Source organism: Embiotoca jacksoni, unplaced genomic scaffold (genome assembly GCF_022577435.1).
Source record: "Embiotoca jacksoni isolate LCO1_2020_lvr unplaced genomic scaffold, fEmbJac1.0.p SCAF_22, whole genome shotgun sequence".
NCBI classification, from domain to species: domain Eukaryota; kingdom Metazoa; phylum Chordata; class Actinopteri; family Embiotocidae; genus Embiotoca; species Embiotoca jacksoni.
The window spans coordinates 10,164,385-10,185,266 of record NW_027185363.1 but is presented as its reverse complement, the minus strand read 5'-3'; the positions used below and the strand labels follow the sequence as shown (position 1 = coordinate 10,185,266).

At 40.1% G+C, this 20,882-nt stretch overlaps 1 protein-coding gene across 2 annotated transcripts in view; it reads right to left on the bottom strand.

Moving 5' to 3' along the window:
• LOC138203175 (collagen alpha-1(XI) chain-like) overlaps window positions 1-20,882 on the bottom strand; it is an 82,463-nt gene that overhangs the window by 17,321 nt on the left and 44,260 nt on the right. For both annotated transcript variants that reach the window (XM_069157875.1, XM_069157876.1), the window contains exons 31-46: window positions 20,694-20,747; window positions 18,023-18,076; window positions 16,851-16,895; window positions 16,506-16,559; window positions 16,040-16,084; window positions 15,638-15,691; window positions 15,461-15,514; window positions 14,562-14,615; window positions 14,042-14,149; window positions 13,043-13,132; window positions 10,847-10,900; window positions 8,210-8,317; window positions 8,015-8,122; window positions 6,168-6,221; window positions 5,620-5,673; window positions 1,763-1,870 (exon numbers count right to left, since the gene is read on the bottom strand). In XM_069157875.1, coding sequence (XP_069013976.1) covers window positions 1,763-1,870; window positions 5,620-5,673; window positions 6,168-6,221; window positions 8,015-8,122; window positions 8,210-8,317; window positions 10,847-10,900; window positions 13,043-13,132; window positions 14,042-14,149; window positions 14,562-14,615; window positions 15,461-15,514; window positions 15,638-15,691; window positions 16,040-16,084; window positions 16,506-16,559; window positions 16,851-16,895; window positions 18,023-18,076; window positions 20,694-20,747 — 1,098 coding nt within the window. The remainder of the gene's footprint in view (window positions 1-1,762; window positions 1,871-5,619; window positions 5,674-6,167; window positions 6,222-8,014; window positions 8,123-8,209; window positions 8,318-10,846; window positions 10,901-13,042; window positions 13,133-14,041; window positions 14,150-14,561; window positions 14,616-15,460; window positions 15,515-15,637; window positions 15,692-16,039; window positions 16,085-16,505; window positions 16,560-16,850; window positions 16,896-18,022; window positions 18,077-20,693; window positions 20,748-20,882) is intronic.

Genomic DNA, 20,882 nt, shown 5'->3' with positions numbered 1-20,882 from the left:
GAGAAATACTTGTGCTTGTACTTCACCTACTACTTCTACCACTACTACTAATGATAACTATAATAAACCTTATTTATATAGCAATCTTTAAAAATTAAATCACAAAAGACTTTACAAGAAAAAATAAAATCATTTAAATTATTAAAATAGAATGGGGAAAGTGCCTTTGTAGAAAATACGATCTCAAGAGGTGAGAAGTCCAATTTACACCACAAACCCTTTAAGGTGCATTTATAGAAATATGTTTTAAAGGGATTTAGAGGAGGATAAGAAGTTTCAGGGTGGGTGCCCAAACAGAAAAGGCCCTGTTGCTCCTGGTCTTTAGCCTAGACAGAGTAGGGCAGCACTGCCATAATAATTACTCTTAATATTACCAGCACACAGTTATTATTTCTGACCAGCTAACATATGGCAATAGCAAATCCAGAATATATACATGTATTATCTTTAAGTGAGACTGTATCTTTGGCTGAACACCAACAGCAGTCGCCACAAGTGACAACTGCCACTAACCCTAACCCTAAAATATAATCTAACACAAGAAGTGCAATCACTGCAATTATCTGACTCTATAATATCTGACAAATGCAATATTTACAAAGCTTAATCTTAGCTAACAGAAATCACCATAGCTAACCATTAAATTGTATCTGGAAAAAAAACAACCTAATTTGAGTGGATTAGATTAAAGATGGGTGCATAATGTTGGTTATTTTTTTCAATGTTTTATTAAGAATCAAAAGCACATGTTTATGCTTCTCTGGAAACTTACATGGTCTCATTTTGATACCAAGAACTGGTGCTGCACTCAACACTGTGCGTGTTTCCAAGAAAAAAAAATCTATAAACTACAGCCATTAAAAATAAGATAAATAGCCACAGATCAATGTGTATTGAGGTGGAAAATATAAACTGTGGGTCAGTTATTGATAAAAAGCCCTCCAATCCTCCATGATTTTTAAGATGCAAAAGTCTGTGTTGCTGTTTCCAGGGAGTCCTGGTGGGTTGGCAGGATATTTGTAAGGTCACGGCTTTGATACCCAACAGAAGTGTGTCTATCCAATTATCCGCATAATTCTTTCTACAAAACCCAAACTTCCAACCTGTCTAGGAGTTGCTGCCCTTTTTCTCTAAACAATCCTCTTGGAAATGAATACTGTGTATTGTAATATGTCTTTTATGCTCCATATTTGCAAAAGATAAATAGATTTGTACAACACATTGATCAAAATACCTGATTAAACACAGGCTACCACTGCAGCTGGTCTCCTATTTGGACCGGAGAGCACTGGAGGGGAGCAGTTTACTGCATGATAATGATGCAGTCTGAGTGGAAAAACCAATGGCAGCACCCCCACCCCACCCCCACCCCTTCCGCCATTAACGCCACGGCAAAATGCCAAATGCTAAATGTTAGCAATGGTGATGGATTTTTAGCACTGCCCACGCTAAAGAAAGTCCTTGAGGGGGGGAAAAACATTATTTGCCCAGGAGCAATACAAAGTACCATTAGGAGTCGAGGCTGCATTAATAAATTATGCTTTGTTTTGATGTAATGTAAATGACGCAAGGAGAGAGGAAGTGTTGTCGGTTTAAGGGCTGTGGAGGAAGTCATTCTGCTCTGGATGGATTTGACAGAAGGAAAGTACTGTGAATACCTGCTCAACGTGACCTGGTTGCCATGTGATTAGAGAGTGAGATATTGAGAATCAACATGTGTGTTTGTGTCGATAAAAAGATTTCAGAGTCAATGGAGACTTACCTGCAATCCGATGGGTCCCGGTAGACCCGGGAATCCTCTGGCCCCTTCGTCTCCTTTCTGGCCAAACATACCCTGCTGTCCTCTCGGTCCAGCTTCACCATCGCTGCCCTGTGGGGGGTCAAAGGTCACAAAATCCAAACATCTTTATTCTGATCTCCATTAGCTGGAGCTTCAGCAAATGCAACGTGTATCTGAATTTTTTTTTTTTTTTTTTTTTTTCTCTTATGGGATATTTTATTTCTTTTTAATCTTTTTCAAGGTTACAGAGTATATCCAAACAGAGGGTGCCTCAATGCACGCATTCAAACACACATTTAATGAACAGTTACAGTGCTTGAATGCCTGTTCTGAATATCATTTAATGGCAGTTTCATCCCTCCATTAAGTGCTCTAAACCCATGTATTCTTGCGCGTGTGCGTGTTGGAGTTTTTCCAAGCACGCACCCTGGACAAGTCAACAGTGCATCTCAGGGCCAACTTATAAGCAGATATTTGCACTCATACAGTGGAGAGTAAACCTGAATGTCTATTTGATCATTTAGAATGTATTTAAAACTAAAAACAAAAAATGGACAAAGGTCAGGTAACATTTTTTTAAGCCAGTGATCCACTGTGCTGCTGGGGTATCTGAGGAAACAGCAGCCATCCAACCAGAGCTTCTCATCAGGGAAAGCAGGATACAGTGTAGCCACAGGGTTATGGTAAACAGTGTATGTGAAAGATGCTGACTTCATCTGTGAAGCCAGAGGTGCACAGGGCTACAGAGGATAGAAAGGGGAGACTACAGGGAAAGAGTGAAGTGCTGACAGACGAGGAGTTTGCAGTTCAAACGCATGTCAGCACTTGAAAGTGCTCGAGGAGCTTTCCCTGAGCCCTGGGACATGTAGGCAGCCTCGGGCGCTGCTACTGAATGCAGAACAGCTTAGAAGGAAATGTTAGGTGATTAAAGGTAGCTCGAGTACAGCGAAGAGACTAAGAGTCGGATACAAGATGGACTGAAGTTTAGAGAGACTTAAAAAAAAAAAAAAAAAAAGTCAGCTCTTCAGGGAGACTAGAAACAGTTGTGTCTGGATGGGCTTAATTGCTGTATAATTTGTTATTTATTGTATCATCACAGGCACAACTCGCACCACTATTTTATTGACTCAATCCCCACTCCCAAACCAGTGTAATAGCGCTGCTCGCTTCAGGGAATTGGATGGAAGTGCCACGTAATAGAGGAAAGCCTGCAACAGATATTGTCACGAAAATGTGAATTTTGATTCTCATGATTAGTGAAATGGTCCAACACTTGTGAACGTTATGTATTCAAGTGACAATGGGCAGCAAAGGTTGAAAAAAAAAGGGAATTTTATATTATAATCATCATAAAAATCGTAGGTTTAAAAAGTTCTGTAAACTAAATTGTTCACTGTTTAAAAGTTAGAATTGTTTTCGTTTGTCTAAATGATTACATCATTTACATCACTGTCCACTTCACACTTGTGGCTATATGTACGCATCTTTGATTCAATAGCAAGCAGATCTAACCACCACAGGGAAGTCCATTACTGTCCATCATTTACCTTGAAATAAACTGCTTCTGGTCTCTGTTAGTCAGTAAATATGTGAAAATGTGCAAGCAGTGTAAGTCACAAAAACATTTTCTGTTTAGTCTGTTTTCTGAATTAAAGATCTAAAAGAGAGGGAACTCGAAAAATTCAACTCAATGAAGTTCTAATTATTAAGATGCCTTTTAGGGGCTCTAAACATAATAAGTCATAAGTCATAAGTGTACATTTTCTTTCACTAAACCTTGTTAACTTGTGAACATTTACGTCTTTAAGACTCCACAGTAATTTTTGTACCGATCCATTTGGAAATTTGACATATGATTCAGCATAGCCACATATTGTACTTGGTAGAATAAAAGACTGTTCAACCTGCAGACACCACACACACAGCTAAGGGATGTATAATTTATGATCCACCTGAAATACATCTCGCTGAATATATGTTGAGATTGTCTGTGAGACAAATCTCAGCTTCACATTATGCTAGAAACCAACTTTTACATCATAAATATGTGTTTTCTTCCAAAGAGTGACATTTCAAAGATTGTTCCAACACAACATTTTTGAGTTTTAATTAGCTACAGCTAAATAAATCACACTTGATTTGTATGATGTTAACCACATCTTGATCAATATGATCAATATTGTCCTGCCAGAGACTGTTGGATTACAAATGCTTGACCTTAGCTGAATCTTGAAAACAACAGCCAACAGACTGAGCTGTTGTAAATCTTGTTCAGCCTTGGCTGAGGAGGAAATTGGATCATTCGTTTTCCCTACAAACACCAACATTTGTCCTGGATTGAGAGGTGGGGTAAATAGTATCGTCATAAGTGATAACAGCATTAAGACAGAAAGCAGATAGTGTTGAAGCTACGCAGCACGAGTCAGAACTGTCATGAAGATGTAAATACACATGAGCAGATTGACTCACCAGGACAAACAACTGTTAAATAATTTGTTATTCAGCTTGGGTGCACTACCTGCTCACAGCAATCCGTCTCACCAGGTCTATTCTAGCTCCCACTGAGTCTTGCAGATGCTGAATCTTTGGTAGGGTGGTTGTTAAGGCCTGATAATTTACAGCAATGAGCTGTTAGTTGCCCCCCGAGCCAGCAGCTATTGTAGAAGCAGGACTTTCCCTGTTGTGTTAATGAGATGGATGAGCTGAGGATGTTCTGCAGCATACAGGGCAGTATTTTCAGCTGGTTGTGGTGACATATGAGGTAATACATGGAAATGATTGGCGAGCCGGCTGGCTGGCTGGCTGGCATACCGTTGTGAGTTGTGAGACTGTTTTTTTAAATGAAAGGTCACAAGTTTAATCCTATGCGTGAATAAATTCCAAATTTGTAATTAGTTTAATTGATGACTGGGTGCTAAAAATTGTCCAGTAAAGCACATCTGTTGTTAAAGACTCTGATGAAAGAAGTCTTTGTGGGGTACCCTGATATAAATATGATGCCTCAAGTAGAAGTTGTGATTAAAATGAAATTTGTGTAGCATTACAATGACAAAAGGATGGGCATTTCAAAATGAACAGGGACTGCAGCCAAAGGTTTTTGGACTGCAGAGGCGACAGTAAAAAGCAATAATGCATTCATAATGTGTCCCTGACCTGGCTGGAGCAATACTTAATTTCCGTCCATCTGGGGAATAGAACATTGTTTATTTAAATTACGCTACCTTGTTTTAACAGGGGTCTCCAACCAAGCACCAGTACAAGCCAAGTGGCCAGTTTTCCAATCCATATAAATGCTAACAGCTAATTTAACTGATCATCTCGTCATCAGCCAGAGATGGTTAAGTAAAATGAAAACCTGCATAGAGTACATATTGCTGCTTTTGGACGATGGCTGAACAAAAGGGTAGCAGGGTGAAGTCGTGCAAAATCAGACATGATTCTGGGACATCATGAGATAATTTAAAACTCTTTGCTGGCAGTCTTTTGGTATAATCCATATCCCAGATTTGTATGATCACCTTCACTGTCTTCTTGAGGCCTTTTGTTAAAGTAAATTTTTCAAACATTAAACATTTTTAAGGCATCAGAAATGTTGCAGAGGATTTTAAATTTTTTTTAGTTTCTGCCAAATAAAGGTTAAAAACTTTGTTTTAAAGGGGAAAACAACATTTGGAGCGAACATTAGTGTGCACGGGTTATTTGTGGCACTTTTTTCACTTCATATTTTATTCCTCACTATGAAATCCTTACAAGTAAACAGTAAAAGTCAACTGAGAGTGTACGGTAATCTTTCATGGGGTAAACATTGCCATCAGATGAACAGAAGAAGTGATACTCACAGCGGGACCAGGAGCTCCAACCACACCCTGGAGACCAGTTGGGCCTGGTGGACCCTAAAAACAGAGGAAACAATGTTATTCTCGCTATTAACATTACTATTAGTATGACACACCTGTTGTCTGTGCACAATGGAAGTTAGCAGATAATTATCACACACACTGTCTGCCTGAAGGAATTTCATTTGTATTGGCAAAAATCGAATTCCTTTATTAATTTATTTGAAGTGAAGCCTGCGATAACTAAAACAAAATTCAATTGAAAAATGCAGCTGTTTCAGATGAAGATTTTAGTTTTTGAAGATATGATTTTTTGGAAACTAAGTAACCAATTAGTAAACACACCAACACTTCAATTAATATTTGATATGCTGCAGACTGTTTAGGGCAAAATAAACATACAGTGGAGGAGTCAATGCCAAACAACCTGTGTTTTCACATTTATTCAGTTCATTTGAGAAATCAGCAGCTAAGAATAATGTTCTTTGCTCAATTAGCATGGATAATTAGTTAAAACTCACTGCTTTATATAACAAAAAAAAAAGACTTACAAGTTCACCCTTGTCTGCTTTGCTTCCCTTCTGTCCAGGTCCACCAACTTCTCCCTGTAGTGAAACACACACACAACAACACTCACATCTCTCCTACACAAAAGCTCTTGTTTAGTCAATATCTTAAAGTGTCACCTTTACCATGATTGGGCAGTAAATATTTCTCAAGAGATTCTAATTTGATTGGCCCACAAAGACCTTGGCCGTGTGTTTGCAATGAATTGATTGGCTCCCTGTCTCACCCCATTGGCACGATGATTGACACAAAATGGTGTGATAGAAGACGTGACTGGGATTGGAGGGATGTGATGGTTACAAATGCACAATCGCACATCGCTGGTAGAGTGTTTGTGGATGTGGGATTCGCTGGCCTGACGGTAAACAGGGTGTGTAAACAATTGCCTATTTCAATAGAAGTATTTGTTCATCTATTTGCATTCAGAAATATTTCCACGCTTCCAAAGCATACGTATTTTGTTTACTGAATGCAACAATCTATTCTTTCAGAAATAATATTTTCTGCAATCGCAAAGTTGAGGCTGAGCAGTATCTGACAGACATGTAGTGTGCAGTGTATTTCCGATATATGTATTATATATGAAGGCATTATGTTTGTATGACATACTATGCAACAGCCTGAATCTGAAATGGTGTAATGATAGGTAATCATAACGATAGAAGTATAAAAATATCAAAGAAACAAAAAAAGAATGTATAAAACAAATATGCATATGACATTCCTTACATTTCTAAGCACATTTTGAAGATACTAGCTGTTTTGTTTACAAAATTGATTTGTATTAAAACAAAAATTGTAGTTGCTCTGATCCCATTAGGAAGGAGCTGATGGTTACAGATATTGAAATAGAACTCTGAGGATATCTCTGCTATCTCTGTCTGCTGTGACCTTTCACTAATTGCTTTATGTGCTTTTGTTTCGATCTATAAATCTTTTAGCTTGTTCATCCCTAGCATTAAGATATTTGCTGGCCTTGGTGATGCACAAGTGGACAGCGTTAAGTACTTCTTTTTCACACCTGACATGATCATGCATCTCCACATGCATCCTGAGTGATCACTTGTAGTTGGATCTCACCTACCCACTCGATACGCAAATGAGCCCGTATATCACGTACATAAACACGGAAATAAACATGGAAAGACGTACAGAAACGCAAAGAGAGAGGAGTCTAAACAACCAGCATTTAACCAATCACTCGAGCCTCATAATGTGCCGTCAACGCATTTTACATTTGTAAATGTCTGAACACTCTAATCTACAACGTGAACCGTCAGGCACAGCCTGCTCACATCTTCAGGCTCAGGTTATTTGATTATTTCAGTGGGTTTGAGAGGGTTGGTCTCTGTGCTGCGGTGGATAAAAGAACTGTGTGAGGTGGTGGGGGCTTTACAACAGCTGTGGGTTTGATGAGTGTCTAAAGTAAACTAAAAAATTAAATAAAACTGAAACCGAAGGAGACTTTGGTGAAACAAAGTTTCCAACTGCTTTATAGCCACAAGTTCAGTTTGCAACTAAATCTCTCCTGCTTTCTATAAAGTTCAGCTCCTCTTGGCAGAATCATGTACTGAGTACATGAGCACTTTTTCTATTTGGTATTTTTATTGCTTATTGGCCATATGTGTGCCAGAACACCTCATTATGTCGTCTGAATAGATCAGATCTCAATATGTCCGTGTCTTGGTTGTGTTCACATTTGTACATCAAGCTGTCCACTTGTGATTGGATCACCCAGAATGCATGTGCCAGGTCTGAACAGGCTATTTGAGAAGGATATTTAAATAAAGGATCAATAATTCAAGTATAAAGTAATACAGCTTTACTCTACCTTGTCACCGTCTTCTCCAGGGGGACCCTGTGGACCAGCTGGACCAGGAAGACCAACAGGACCTTGAATGCCATCACGACCAGCAGGACCCATGGGACCTTTCTCTCCCTGCGAATAACAGTGCTCACATTCATTCGAAGGTATTGCAAAAACTTGAGCTTAAAGAAAACTGAAAGTTAGACAGTTAAAACTTACAGGAGCTCCCTTTTCTCCAGCGGGGCCGGGTGGTCCTTGTGGGCCGTTACGTCCTGTCTGACCAATAGGACCTCCAGGGCCAGCAGCACCTCTCTCCCCAGGAGAACCCTGTCAACCAAAACACTCATCAGTCACTGCTGCATTATGTGGAGGCGAACGACAAAAGCCGAATTCCTGCAGAAAAGGTAAGAAACAGCTCAAAGCCACAGAGAGTTTCTTTCTCTAGTTTCAAGCATGACGAGTCTGCCTTCTTTAGAAAAGCTGCCTTAATTAGGGATTTTTTTTGTGGAATACCATCTCCACAGGATATGGTCACAATGATGTGAAGTGTCTTCAACACATTCGAAAGAATCATTTTCATTTGAAGACAGAAACACTTGTTTTTTATGTCCACACAACCAGAAATGTTTCTCTCGAGGACGCCGAACACTGAAGTTTGGAGTCAATGTTATTTTTGCAAAAAGCATACATTATAAATATAATCTTTTTATTTGATTTCTTTTAATTTGATTGGTGTTAGGAGTGCTAACAAGAATAATAATGTAAGCTGCAACTTGACAGAAATAAAAATCATACAATCATAATAATACTAAAAGCATATTGACCCAGCCGAAAGCCTCAAAGCTTCAGTGGGATGAGAGCTATTCTGACGAGCAAATGCTTATCTAACTAATAGGACTGAGCTGCTTTCTACGGCCAAGGCTTTATGAAGGTCTCCCCATTGTTTCTCAGATTAGCATGTCTTATTACGCGCTGCTCTACACGACAGCCAGGTGGGTGCTCATCGCTGTGAAGGTGGCTCAAATCACCTACAGCTGTGACTACATCTTTGGTCAGCAGGTCATTACGGCATCCTCCTACCTAGGAAAGGACTAAGGCTGCTTTCAAAAAAAATATGAAATGTGCATATGTGCTGGCCAAAGTCTCACCCTGATTCACACACACATTTACGCACAAAAACCCACAAGCACACGCGCTGATTCAGCTGCTGATGTGAGCTGCCACCTGGCACTCATATGCCTGGCCCATTTCATGACAGACATTGTTGGTGACACACACACAGCTCCAAACTGTCATCCATAGCCTGCCAAACTGGAACCACCAGGCCACACACACACACACACACACACACACACACACACACACACACACAGTTTCTTTGACTCAAATGAATTCACATTCTTTCCATCCCTCTCATTTTGCCCATGTTTTTCTCCCCCACGTGATTCTCTGGCTCGCAATCAAAACCACGCAGATACACAAAAGTTTGTGACTTGTCGCATTCATCCTTTCTGCTCCTTTTTTTCCCCCCTGTGCTATTCTTTCTTGGTCTTCCTCTTTCAAACCCATACAACCCTGTAAAAAAAAACAGGAAAAGCAACACACACTGCACAAACTTTCCCACAGCACAACAGCAGCTCGATCTCTGGCAGGAAATCGATGGAGCAAAATATCAGATCTCCTGTGTGCGTGGGCATTGCACACTGGCCTCTTTTTTTAAGGATTTTTTTTCAAACGCTACCAAAACAGTCCATCGCATGTTTTCAGTCAACGGCTCACTTTCAAGCCAATTTAAGAAAACTGTCTCATTTCACCGTGGAAATGGTTTCACTCATTCAGAGAACACCCTTCTTCTCGCTTTCATCATCTTTTCATCTGTGCTCTGCATATCCGCTGTCATCTAATCTGGTGTTGCTCTGTCACTGGTGAGCAGGGGGCAATTATCGGGAGCCTGCGTTTAACGCATGAACAAAATGTCAGACAGTTCAAAGCTTCCTGTCAGTCAGCGTTCTGTACAGAATCACCGCCGGAGCTCCTGAGGCTTTTCATTGCAATGTATCGCTAACTGAAAGGCTCAAAGGCAGGAAAAAAAAAGTGACCCACTTATTTATGGATTACCCCTCCATACGTCTCCCATTCAGGATCCCAAACTCTGTGGAATACCTTTTTCACCTTCACTGTTATTTTTGGTGTATCAGAAAATAATCCTTAGTGTTACACGTGGTTATCATTGTGAATAATTTCTCTCAATGTAGTGGTCATAAATAAAAATAACAAGAGTGAAAATGAAACTTCCTCCATTTGTGCAAAAAGTAACTACTAAATGTGCGAGGAAAACAGCTTACAGGGATGAAACGAGTTGTTATTCCATTAAGCAATGAAGCAACAATTAGGCCATGATTCAAAGTAAAACACGATGAATCAAGCAGCATATTGCTTTTATCTAACAGTGGTAGATATAATTGTAAGCTTGTTAATTTAAACAGCTGAGAATTAATACTTAAAACATGTGATGTTTACCTTCTAAAAGAAATAGCTGCAAGTTTTAAGTGTTAAACTTGATAAACATAGAAAATACATTTTGAAAAATGCCATTGGATCATTAATGTTAGAAATGCACAATCATATAGAACACCATCTATTAAACAATAATAAACAATGGATTTCCATCGCACCACCTCACTCCACTCTAACGCCCTCTACGCTGCAGTTTACACTTGCATGTGCTGCTGAAGGACTGGAGAGCGGAGCTGCGCGCAACATGTGCAACTCCATTTTCCAAAAGCACCAGTCACTTTTCACTGCAATCTCTGTGGCGAGAGAGAGACGAGGTAACCATAGTAACGGGCTACTTACGATGGGGCCAGGGGGACCCTGAGGCCCTTCTCCTCCCTTCAAGCCACCTGGACCCTGAAAGCAGAGGACAGGAGAGGGTTAGATCGCGCTCACTGCGGGCCGTCACTTAATGCCATTCAAAGAGCAATAATCACAGCTGTCAAATGGGCCTTTAAATGTTACTGTGGGAATGTATGTGTGCATGTCCGTGTGTGTGTGTGTGTGTGTAGATTTATGTGGATACCTGTGTATGAGCATGTATATATGGAGGGCACAGAGTACCTGCCAATTTGGAAAATCTCTGTGGAAACTGTTCTCTATGATTTTTCAGAATTATCCTGCTTTAAAAGACATTCACCTACTAGTGACAGACATCTTCAAGAGAGATACTCTAAAACATGGCAACATAAAAACAAAACCTTTTTGATAGCCAAATGAACATAGGTGTCAGGGGAAAGGCTAATCATAAATAGTAATGTATATATATATATATGTATATATAAAGAAATTGTATCAATCTACATCAAATTTAGAGGTATGAACCCTTTAAAGAGCATCATCCCTCTGAAAATCTGAACCCAAAAACCAAACTATACTCCATATATTCGAAGGTGAAATGGATGTGAAACGTGCGGCCAGAGAGGGCAATAAAACACTGCTGTTCAGCCTGATGTTGAGTTTCTCGTTATGCAATCAAGAAATCTCAGTGACATTCTGTTATAGCCTGATCTGTAGGTGTATTTAAAAAAAAAAAAAGGATTATTAATGCAAAATGAGTCACTGAATGAGCTTCAAAGGAAATAAAAAAAAGATAAGCGATGACAAGCTTGTGAAGCCCACAGTCGGCCACAAGTTCAGGTATAGTCCATCTCTCTCTGGCCCCTTGTCATCTGCTCAAGATCCCGGTCCTTGAATTGTAATGCCTGTGCTGAATCATAGCACCAGGAGGCTTGAGACTGCATATGGAAAACACAGTTCACCAGAGGCAGTAAAGACTTTCATTATAATAACTAATTTACAGACTCTAACAGAGCCAGGGGGTGCAGAGGCTGCCAAGCAGGCGCTCTACCTCCCCTGGCTTCCACTTTTCACCACGGTGCATTAGAAGACGGGACGGATCTTTCTTTGCTAGACACACAAAAAGTTATTTATTGGCTCATATATCGCCACTGTGCCTTTCCTCAAGACTGAGAGATGGGGTGAAGAGAGAGTGTGCGTGTATGTGTGCAACTCTTTATGCATACCGACTGTGTGTGTGAGTGTGTGCTTGCAGGCAGAATGTGTGTGTGCGAGTATCTGCACTCTCTCAGCAAACAGAAGGAGATTATCATGTCAGTTTTCGCTCATACAACAGGTGTACATTTGGATGGGATAACTTTAAGGGAAAGTGGGAGGATACGCGTGTTTGCTCAAAGTGTGTGTGTGTGTGTGTGTGTGTGTGTGTGTGTGTGTGTGTGTGTGTGTGTGTGTGTGTGTGTGTGTGTGTGTGTGTGTGTGTGTGTGTGTATGCTGCGGTTATAAAAGGAAAGCCATCCCTCTGCACACATGGGGCAAACATAACGGTTGTAATAAGTCTGGGCAGTGCTGTCGTATTCTCTCCTAATGGCCAGCCTTGAAATGAGCTTCAGCCACAGTCCCCCAAGCTGATCCTCAGTCTCACCTTGAACTTTTTCTCACTCACTCCCATTCCTTTGGAGAATTAATTCGGGTTTCTCAGCAGGCTAGGGTGCATGCAATGCAATCGCTGAGTTGTGGGTTGGAATCAAAGGGCTCTGACTCATTCTTCGATCCAAAGCAAAACAAGAATTCCTCAAAGGAAAGGATTTGCTACTGGCGCAAGTCTAAATGAAGACATGCATGGCTCTAAGAAGCAGACTACAGCTGATTACAAAGGAATTATTCTCATTAAAATGCTTCGCCAAAGCCCAATATGCTATAACCTACTTCAGATTTGCTGATCTTCACAATGACAAAATATGTCAATATTGTGTCTGGCTCAGGCCTCTTTATTAGTTCTATGTGAGCCTGTTCTGAACATTTCAGTGAGCTCCACTGCCAAGCCTGACATTTGGTTTAACAGCAGGTTGTTAGACCGGTAATTGGGGGTTTGGAGTTAAATTCAGCCAGGTGCATGCTCAGGGTGTGGGATGACACACACTTCTATGTGCACATGTGAATGTGTTTGCATGTTAATCTGTGGGTGGTCATGTACGTTACCATGGCCCCTGGAAGACCTCTTGCCCCCTGGAAGCCCCTCAGGCCGGGTGGTCCGGACTTGCCACCGGGACCCTGAGAACCTGGATCACCCTGCGGAAGGAGACAGAATAATCCTCTCAGGCAATCATCATCATCAGGTCAGAATAAAACACAGAATTGCTTTAGGAGTAAACAAAGAGAAAGACTGTAATCTGTGAGAATAGCAGATTTAAACAATTAAAATGATTGATCTGTTTGATAACAGCTAAAATTATACCTTCTTATGTGCAAACATTGGAAAGTGATTAAGAGGTAATGGCAAAAAAGAACAAAGGGGCCAATTGTTAACAAACAACTATTAAAAGAATAATAAAAAGTAACATAACAAGAGCAGCATTTTTAATTGTACCAGTGGATTTTAGTTTTCTTGAACACTAAGATACAAATATGTCTGCTACACTTGAACCTCCCATTAACTTCTACTAAAAAGTCATCTTTTGAACCTGCACATTTTTACCAATGAGACTTTTTTACTAAAGAAATAGAACAAAAACAAAAAAACTTATAGAGTTCAGAAAAGCAATTTAAAAACATGTATTCTGATGCAAGTTGTTTAAAGAACAAGGATAAAGATTACATTTCAATAAATACAAACGCACTGTTTGATCTAATTGCTGCTAAATCATCCAGTTCAGTGTAGAGTAACTGCTGGCCACAACTCGAAAGTGGTTTGGATCTCTATTTATCACACTTCTTTTCTTCCCATGAATAATATTAGAAAACAAATCTGTTCCAGTACAATGCTATTTGTACTTCAAGTGCAAAGAAACACAATCCAATTACAACTTCCAAGGGCAAAAACTAAGAAGCCAGACATTAATTTCCGTAGTCGTCGTCTAACATAGAAGATGACAAACAAAATGAGAAAAAAAAAAACACTTGGGATAATAAAGTATATATATAAATACTAATGACTGGTGTAATTTGATAGCCAAACATCTCAAATGTGTGCTCATTCACCTTTCCACCCTCTTTTCCAGCTGATCCAGGTAGACCTTGCTCACCAGGTGGACCAGGAGAGCCTGGGTGTCCTCGCTCTCCGCTTGGTCCTGTCTCTCCAGTTGGTCCCTATCAAGGAAAGAAGAGACACTTTAAGGTCAGTGTGCTATAAAATGTACCTTCGTGTTAACTACTGTTGATGAGCAGCATACATTACAGCAGTATCTGGACCTCAGATCTCTTCGTGTTTGACTAATCATACTTTTTCACCAACTTATGACTTAATGACATGGAATCATTTATTTTCAGCCTATGCTTCATTACTTTTGAAAAACAAAAGATCTCACTGAAGGCATCCAAAACCTTTTCAAACCCATCCAATGCATCTTGATTACAGTCTACCCATAAAGGTGTTGTTTGTCAGGGTCAGCTACTGTTAAAAGTACATTGTTAAATCTCTGTGTTTCATAACTCCCCACCAATAGAGAGCATTTGGTGGAACCTAACAATAATAGTGAAGCTTGCTGTATAGAGTATTTACCTGTGGTCCAACCACCCCTCCAGGTCCTGGAGGTCCAGTCTTTCCTTGAAAGCCCTGAGGAGGAAAACAAAGATATTGTTGAGTTATACATCATGTACTTTCTACTTTGTTTTGTGTGCTATGTAATCATCTGATGCTTTTAATTAAGTAAAGTACCACAAGATTCACTTTATTTCCCCTCGGGGATTAATAAAGTAACTACCTTTACCACCTGTTTTAGGGCTGAATAACAGACAAAATTTCTTGCTTCATTTTTTACAGCAAACAAGCAATTGTAAAAATTGTTGAAGAAAACAAGACTTTAAAAAACTCCTTATAAAGATATATAAAAAAAAAACGTAATGGAAAACTTAGCTCAGTAAAATTAATAAAATTAAATAAATATATCATAATATTAGAAATGCTGACTCTCATAATGCAGCACATTTTGTAGATGTTAGGAGAAAAAAAATTATATCGTATAGGACTGTATATTGGTTGATAACATTAAGTGAGATTAATTAATGCATAATCTTAGATGAAATTAGTGTCAATTAGTATTTAATATGATGCACTAAATCAGATCATCACCACGTCCATGTTTCATTTTCTACTGCTTCTGCTTCCATTGTGTCATAAAACACAATTTGGTTGCCGTTTTAGTTATACTCTCCAGTGCTATATTTTTTTCATGCCAAATACGAGAGAAAATTACCTGTTTCGTTTTTACAGCAAAAAATAACTTATTAAATTTTTTGTAGCAAACCAGTCCTTACTACAAGCAAACAAAACATGTCCTGCATAATTACCTCATCTCAGCTCATTGAAACGGTCACAGTAACTATCTGGGAAGCCGCAAGACATGATGTTCAGGGTCAAAACAGCATAACACGCATTCATCTACACAGCTACCCACTCACCGTCTCTCCCCTCTGCCCAGGATGACCTGGCAGCCCGTCTTTCCCCGCTGGGCCCTGTAGGTGAACAGGTGAACAGTTCATAACAATGAAGACATTGGTTGTGTATTAATATTTGAAAAGTGTCAACAGGCTTGTGGAAGATGACAGCTCGCTGACAGTTTGACAGAAGCTACTTACATTAGGTCCTTTGGGTCCGGGGAACCCGACAGGTCCCTGTGGTCCACCAGGTCCCTTAAATGAAAAGAAAGCAAATGCAGTGAGTAGAAAGAAGAGTGGAAGAGAAACACGGCATGACACACGTAATTGGAATATAATTGGATGTTAGGTGGCAAATCCAACTTTCTTACCGTTGTGATTATAAAACCTTATTCATTATAAATATGGAGGATTTTAGCATCAGAGATTAGGTCTCTTCAGGAAAATGAAACAAAAATAAAATCTATCATTGAACCAGCAGCTGGAGAAACTCAGATTTTGAAGTGACAAATAGCTGCTGTATGAAGCGCAGTGCACCTGATGTACTTTTGCTGTCACTAACTCAAAACAAGAGGTACTGATCAAACAAAATCCAATACTAACCCGCTCTCCAGGCGGGCCGGGAGGTCCGTCATTGCCTGAGGTGCCCTGAGGAGAAAGAGAAACCACAGAGAGGCGTTGTGAACTTTGTCAAAAACTGTTAGAGTGCGAAGGGAGAACAAAATATATGCAAAGCACGGATTCTGAGGTTGCATAGCAAGTCTATATGCACATGCACATGAATATTTCCATATGATTTATCACTCCAGAATTATGCTTAATATGACTTATGTATATTTTCACATTCGTACATGATTAACAACAAACACACAGAGCTAAAGCTTTGCGTAATGTGTGAGAATCGCAAAGTCATTGTCTCCATTTTTCATGTTGAATTCAACCTACTGATGTTGTCTATGTTGTGTTTGCTTTCATGTATATTTTATATGCAATCATAAATATGTAGACAAATTAATCAACATTGGCCCCGGCATAAAAATAAAAATAAAAAAAAGGCCTCAGCTCTCACCTTTGCACCCGGCTTTCCTGTTGGTCCTCTCGCACCGCGCCCACCGCGTGGACCCTATTTTCATGGTATACAAAACAATTCAATTATCATAAAATAAAAATAGCATTTTCAGTACTGTGTCTGAATTTAGAAATCATCACAAAACAACAAGTAATTAAATAAAGGGGAGCAAATCAGTGTCTGATGTCCCTTTAATAAATTCCCACTACTCAGTTCAGGTCTTCTTAAAAAGACAAAAAATATACCCTATACACTGCCACACAAAGGATGAGATTTTCATTTCAACACAATAAATCATTTATGTCCATCACTGGAGCTGAGTTGGCAGACAGATGAATCGCCTACCGTTGGGCCACGTTGCCCTCTAGGGCCAGCTTTTCCAGCGATGCCCTGAGAAAGAAAAACAAAAGCTTTGATTTAGGACAAAATCACACCTTGTACCATAAGCCAGTGCAAGTACTTTTTAAGAAGTTTAAGCTGATTCGGTTTTATAAAACCAAATACCGTAGACTAGAACATCGGACAGAAACCGCTGCTGGGGGAGTTTGAGTCGGCGATGAAATGAAACCAGTCGAGCATCTTTGGACAAAAATAAATAATCGAATTGCCGCAGTAAGTGGTTACCCACAGGCGCTTGACAGTTTGAACTACCTGTCAGTTGTGGCGTACTGGGGCCAGGTGTGCATGCCTCTCAATGTCTGACGGAGAGCACAGACGAGCTTGTCTTGTCAATAATAAGCCACATCATATAACAAGCCTCACTCTCATGCCTTCATCTTCTACTGGACAATTCGACTGTTGTGCTCACACAGCTGAATACAGATGTCAGTCCTCCCTCAAGAGCTAAACTTTTTTTTGGCAACCTTCTGGGGAACGCCCTTCAGACATGACAAAGTAAAGCACATAAAGAGGTGTTTTTCACAGTTTGGTCTTGAAAAACTTGACTGGGCTGCACAGAGTCCTGACCTCAACACCATCCAACACCCCTGGGATAAAAAGGAACGACAAGCCTTAGCCTGATGCTCCTGCGGATAAAAGGAAGTACATTCCTGCAGCCAGGAACCAAAATCTTATAAAAAGTCTTGCAAGAAGAATAAAAGCTGTTAAAGTAGCAGATTAATGTCACATGTTTTGCAGGGAGATGATCAACAAACACATTTGGGTGTCCACATACTTTTGAGTTTTAAAACAATCATATCCAGATTCTATAGTCAGTGGTATATTTGGTATTCATAAACAAACTTTAGCGCTAACTTAATCATGTGCAATAACTGTGTAGTGCATGGAACAAAGTACAAAGTAGATTTTAGATTGATACTTATTGGTATTTTTTTTCCTTCACGTCCTCAATCAGATCCAAACTAGCAGTTAAATGATGTGTCTCAGACCTCACTGGATGTGCTACATTCCAGTATTTACACCATCTAATACTTACTTCCCTTTAATCAATAGGAAAGCCCTCAGTGAGTCAGTATGCATGTTTTTAATGGAGGGGAAAATAATGAATTTTTGCTCACCCTGGCTCCCTTCTCGCCGTTTGCCCCGGGGAATCCAGGGAAGCCGTTGGAGCCCTGCAAGGCAAGGGAGAGAAAAAGTTGGAGGAGAGAGAGAAGGAGTGACAGAAAGAGGAAACACATTAGAGAAGTGGAGGGTACAAAATCGGAAACAACTACGTTAGTCTGTGTCCAGTAACAATGTCTTTTTGCACTTTTCTGACCAAAGCTAATTAACAGAGGAAGTCCTTACATGGAAAAGACTGCCATGCTAGCCAGCAGATTGTTACCGTAGCACTACAGTTTATAATTTGTGGGTCCCCACGGATAAAAGAACACCGTCTTTTAGGGCTTACTAAGGAGCCCAATGGGATGGTCTCCTCATCACTATCCGACACATAGACAGACCCAGGTGTTGTGAGGTTGTTAGCACAGTGGGGAAGCAAAATAGGAAGATAAAAAAGGCAGCAGGAGCAAATAAAGACAAAGGACGGGGAAACAGCGGATCCCCTTTGATACCCATCAGCAATTTAGTTATTGGGCTTTTGCAGGCTGTGCTGTTTGATAGCACCGATGGTGCCAGTCCAACAAATACTAGGAGGGCAATCACTGTTGGATGAATAACAGGAGTACCGAGCAGCTTACTAATACAGCTTTACTTTATGCAGAATTAGGTAGCACAAATATATATATGCAATCAATTTAAATGAAGCATGTCTTTGTCTTAGCTGCACACCAAGGTCATGTCCATATTGAGGTGTTTGGAGTTTAAAACATTATGTGACGCAATGCATCTCTATAGTGCTCAACAATGCTGGCATCCATATGTATATGAGGCAGAATACTGTGCAGTGTAGGCAAGGGCACCACAACAACGTGGCGTGGGCAGAATTGCAAGAGGTAAACAGCCCAACATTGTGGAGACAGCAGGAAAAGGGAGATCTATGCTGCTTAATTTGTTTTTCAGAGAGGTGCAGTTATGGTAAATTGAAAGGAGAGCTGCTGCTGGACAAGCCTGACTTGCGCCACAGAGATAAGACAGTCCACTGAAGCTTTTTGCAAATGGCATCCAGAATTAACGGCGTGGGAAAGCTGTTAACAGAGTGTGATGGGGTGCAGCAGCCAAAATCACAGCCAGTGGAGGGATTCATGCGCAGCCTGATGGAAGGGGGATAAAGGCTGCTAACGGGCCAAAACTTTGACCCTGAACCGACTCATGAGGACAATGTGACATTTTTTTTTTACTTTGATGATACTTGGAATTGACATGTATTTTGTGGTTTTGATCTCACATGGTAAATACCACCTCATCTCTTCAATTTTATGATTCAGTTAAGGAAAAATAGAGGTTAAAGAAAAGGTTTATTAAGTTCTTGAGAAACATAAAGAGAAGCAGCTTTGAAATAAGTTACCACAAACAGCCTCATAAAAGTTTTAACCTGGCGTGGGAGTCACGGTTTTTAAATTCAGAATAACTCTAAGAAAACTCTTCAAATAAATAAAGAAAACTGTGGCACTATTTATTTACCATGCCAATGTCAGGATGCCTCTATTGTCTCGAAAACATTTTTTGGAGGCATATGAAGTCTAAAAAGAAAATGTAATTCCTCACTTCATCTTTATTCTTTCTCAGCTGTCTTCTGCTTTTGCTGTATGCCTAATTATGTCACATGTATTACTATCTGTTTTTTTTGTTTGTTTTATTTTAGTCTGGTATTGTTAATTAGCGTGCTGTAACTTTTAGTTTCTTTTGGTGTGACGTCTCCAGGTTTTTTTTTTTTTTTACAATTATTACTAATAAAGAATTTTCTATATGAGGTAACTGAAGGAACATGAACGGCTGATCGCAAATGACTATAATTAATAGATTAGAAAGACAACCCTTATCTCACTGGATTTCTTTTGTATCTCCTCCACTTTGTCTGATTTGCCTCTTAATAATTTGTGGGCCAAGCTCAGCTCCCATTTTGCTGACACGAACAGACACTTGCCTATCTGGATGTTGTGAGAGTAGTTGTATCTGACCCATCATATCAGTGCCAAGGTGTCAGTGCTGACAGCAGCAGAGAGGAACCAGCTGCAGCAGCACATCTCGAATAGTGGAGCCTTAAGCACAACGGTCAGCGCTGCTAAGGTGCAAGGAATATGCCAGCCCGTTAGATAATGCCTGCAGTTTAAGGAGGCAGGACGGCTGATGACTACAGCAGGTGACCATGCCAGTTATGCTTCCTGTAAGAGTCGTGTAGCGTGTGCAGGAGGTGTCTGCTCGGGTTTGTGTTCGTGGGTAGAAGGGTTAGTCAGCAAAACAGCAGATGTTTTGAAAGGTATGTGGGAGCAGGTTTAAATAAGGGTGTTGATCAGCCACTGGAGACACTGAGAGGATGCAGACATACAATCACATATTTAAACACATGCAATACACACGTGGATTATACACAGACAGATAGGAGAACTACCACAAATGCAGGTAAACAAATATATAAAGAACAGTTGGACACTGAAAAGCAGTGTGGTGAGTGAACACAAACATAATCCTTCAACCGGCTGCATTATTGTGTTTTCCAATGTCTCCTAGGCTAAATCGCCCTTGACCAAGACAGTGATCTTTGACCTCCCCCTGAGGTGGGAGGATCCATACGAAGAATTTCGCTGCACTGATCTCCAGGAGAGAATGATATTTACTCTCATCACAAACCTTAGAGCCTTGTCTTCCAGGGTATCCAGGCAATCCAGGGACTCCCAGTTTTCCCTAAAAAAAAACCAGAGGAGGAAAGAAAAAACAAAACAAAGATGCTGAATTCTCGTTGTGCCACCAGAGACATTGCTGGAGGCTGCAGTAAAGTTCACAGAAGCACTGCAACAAAGCAATAAACTTATAACCATA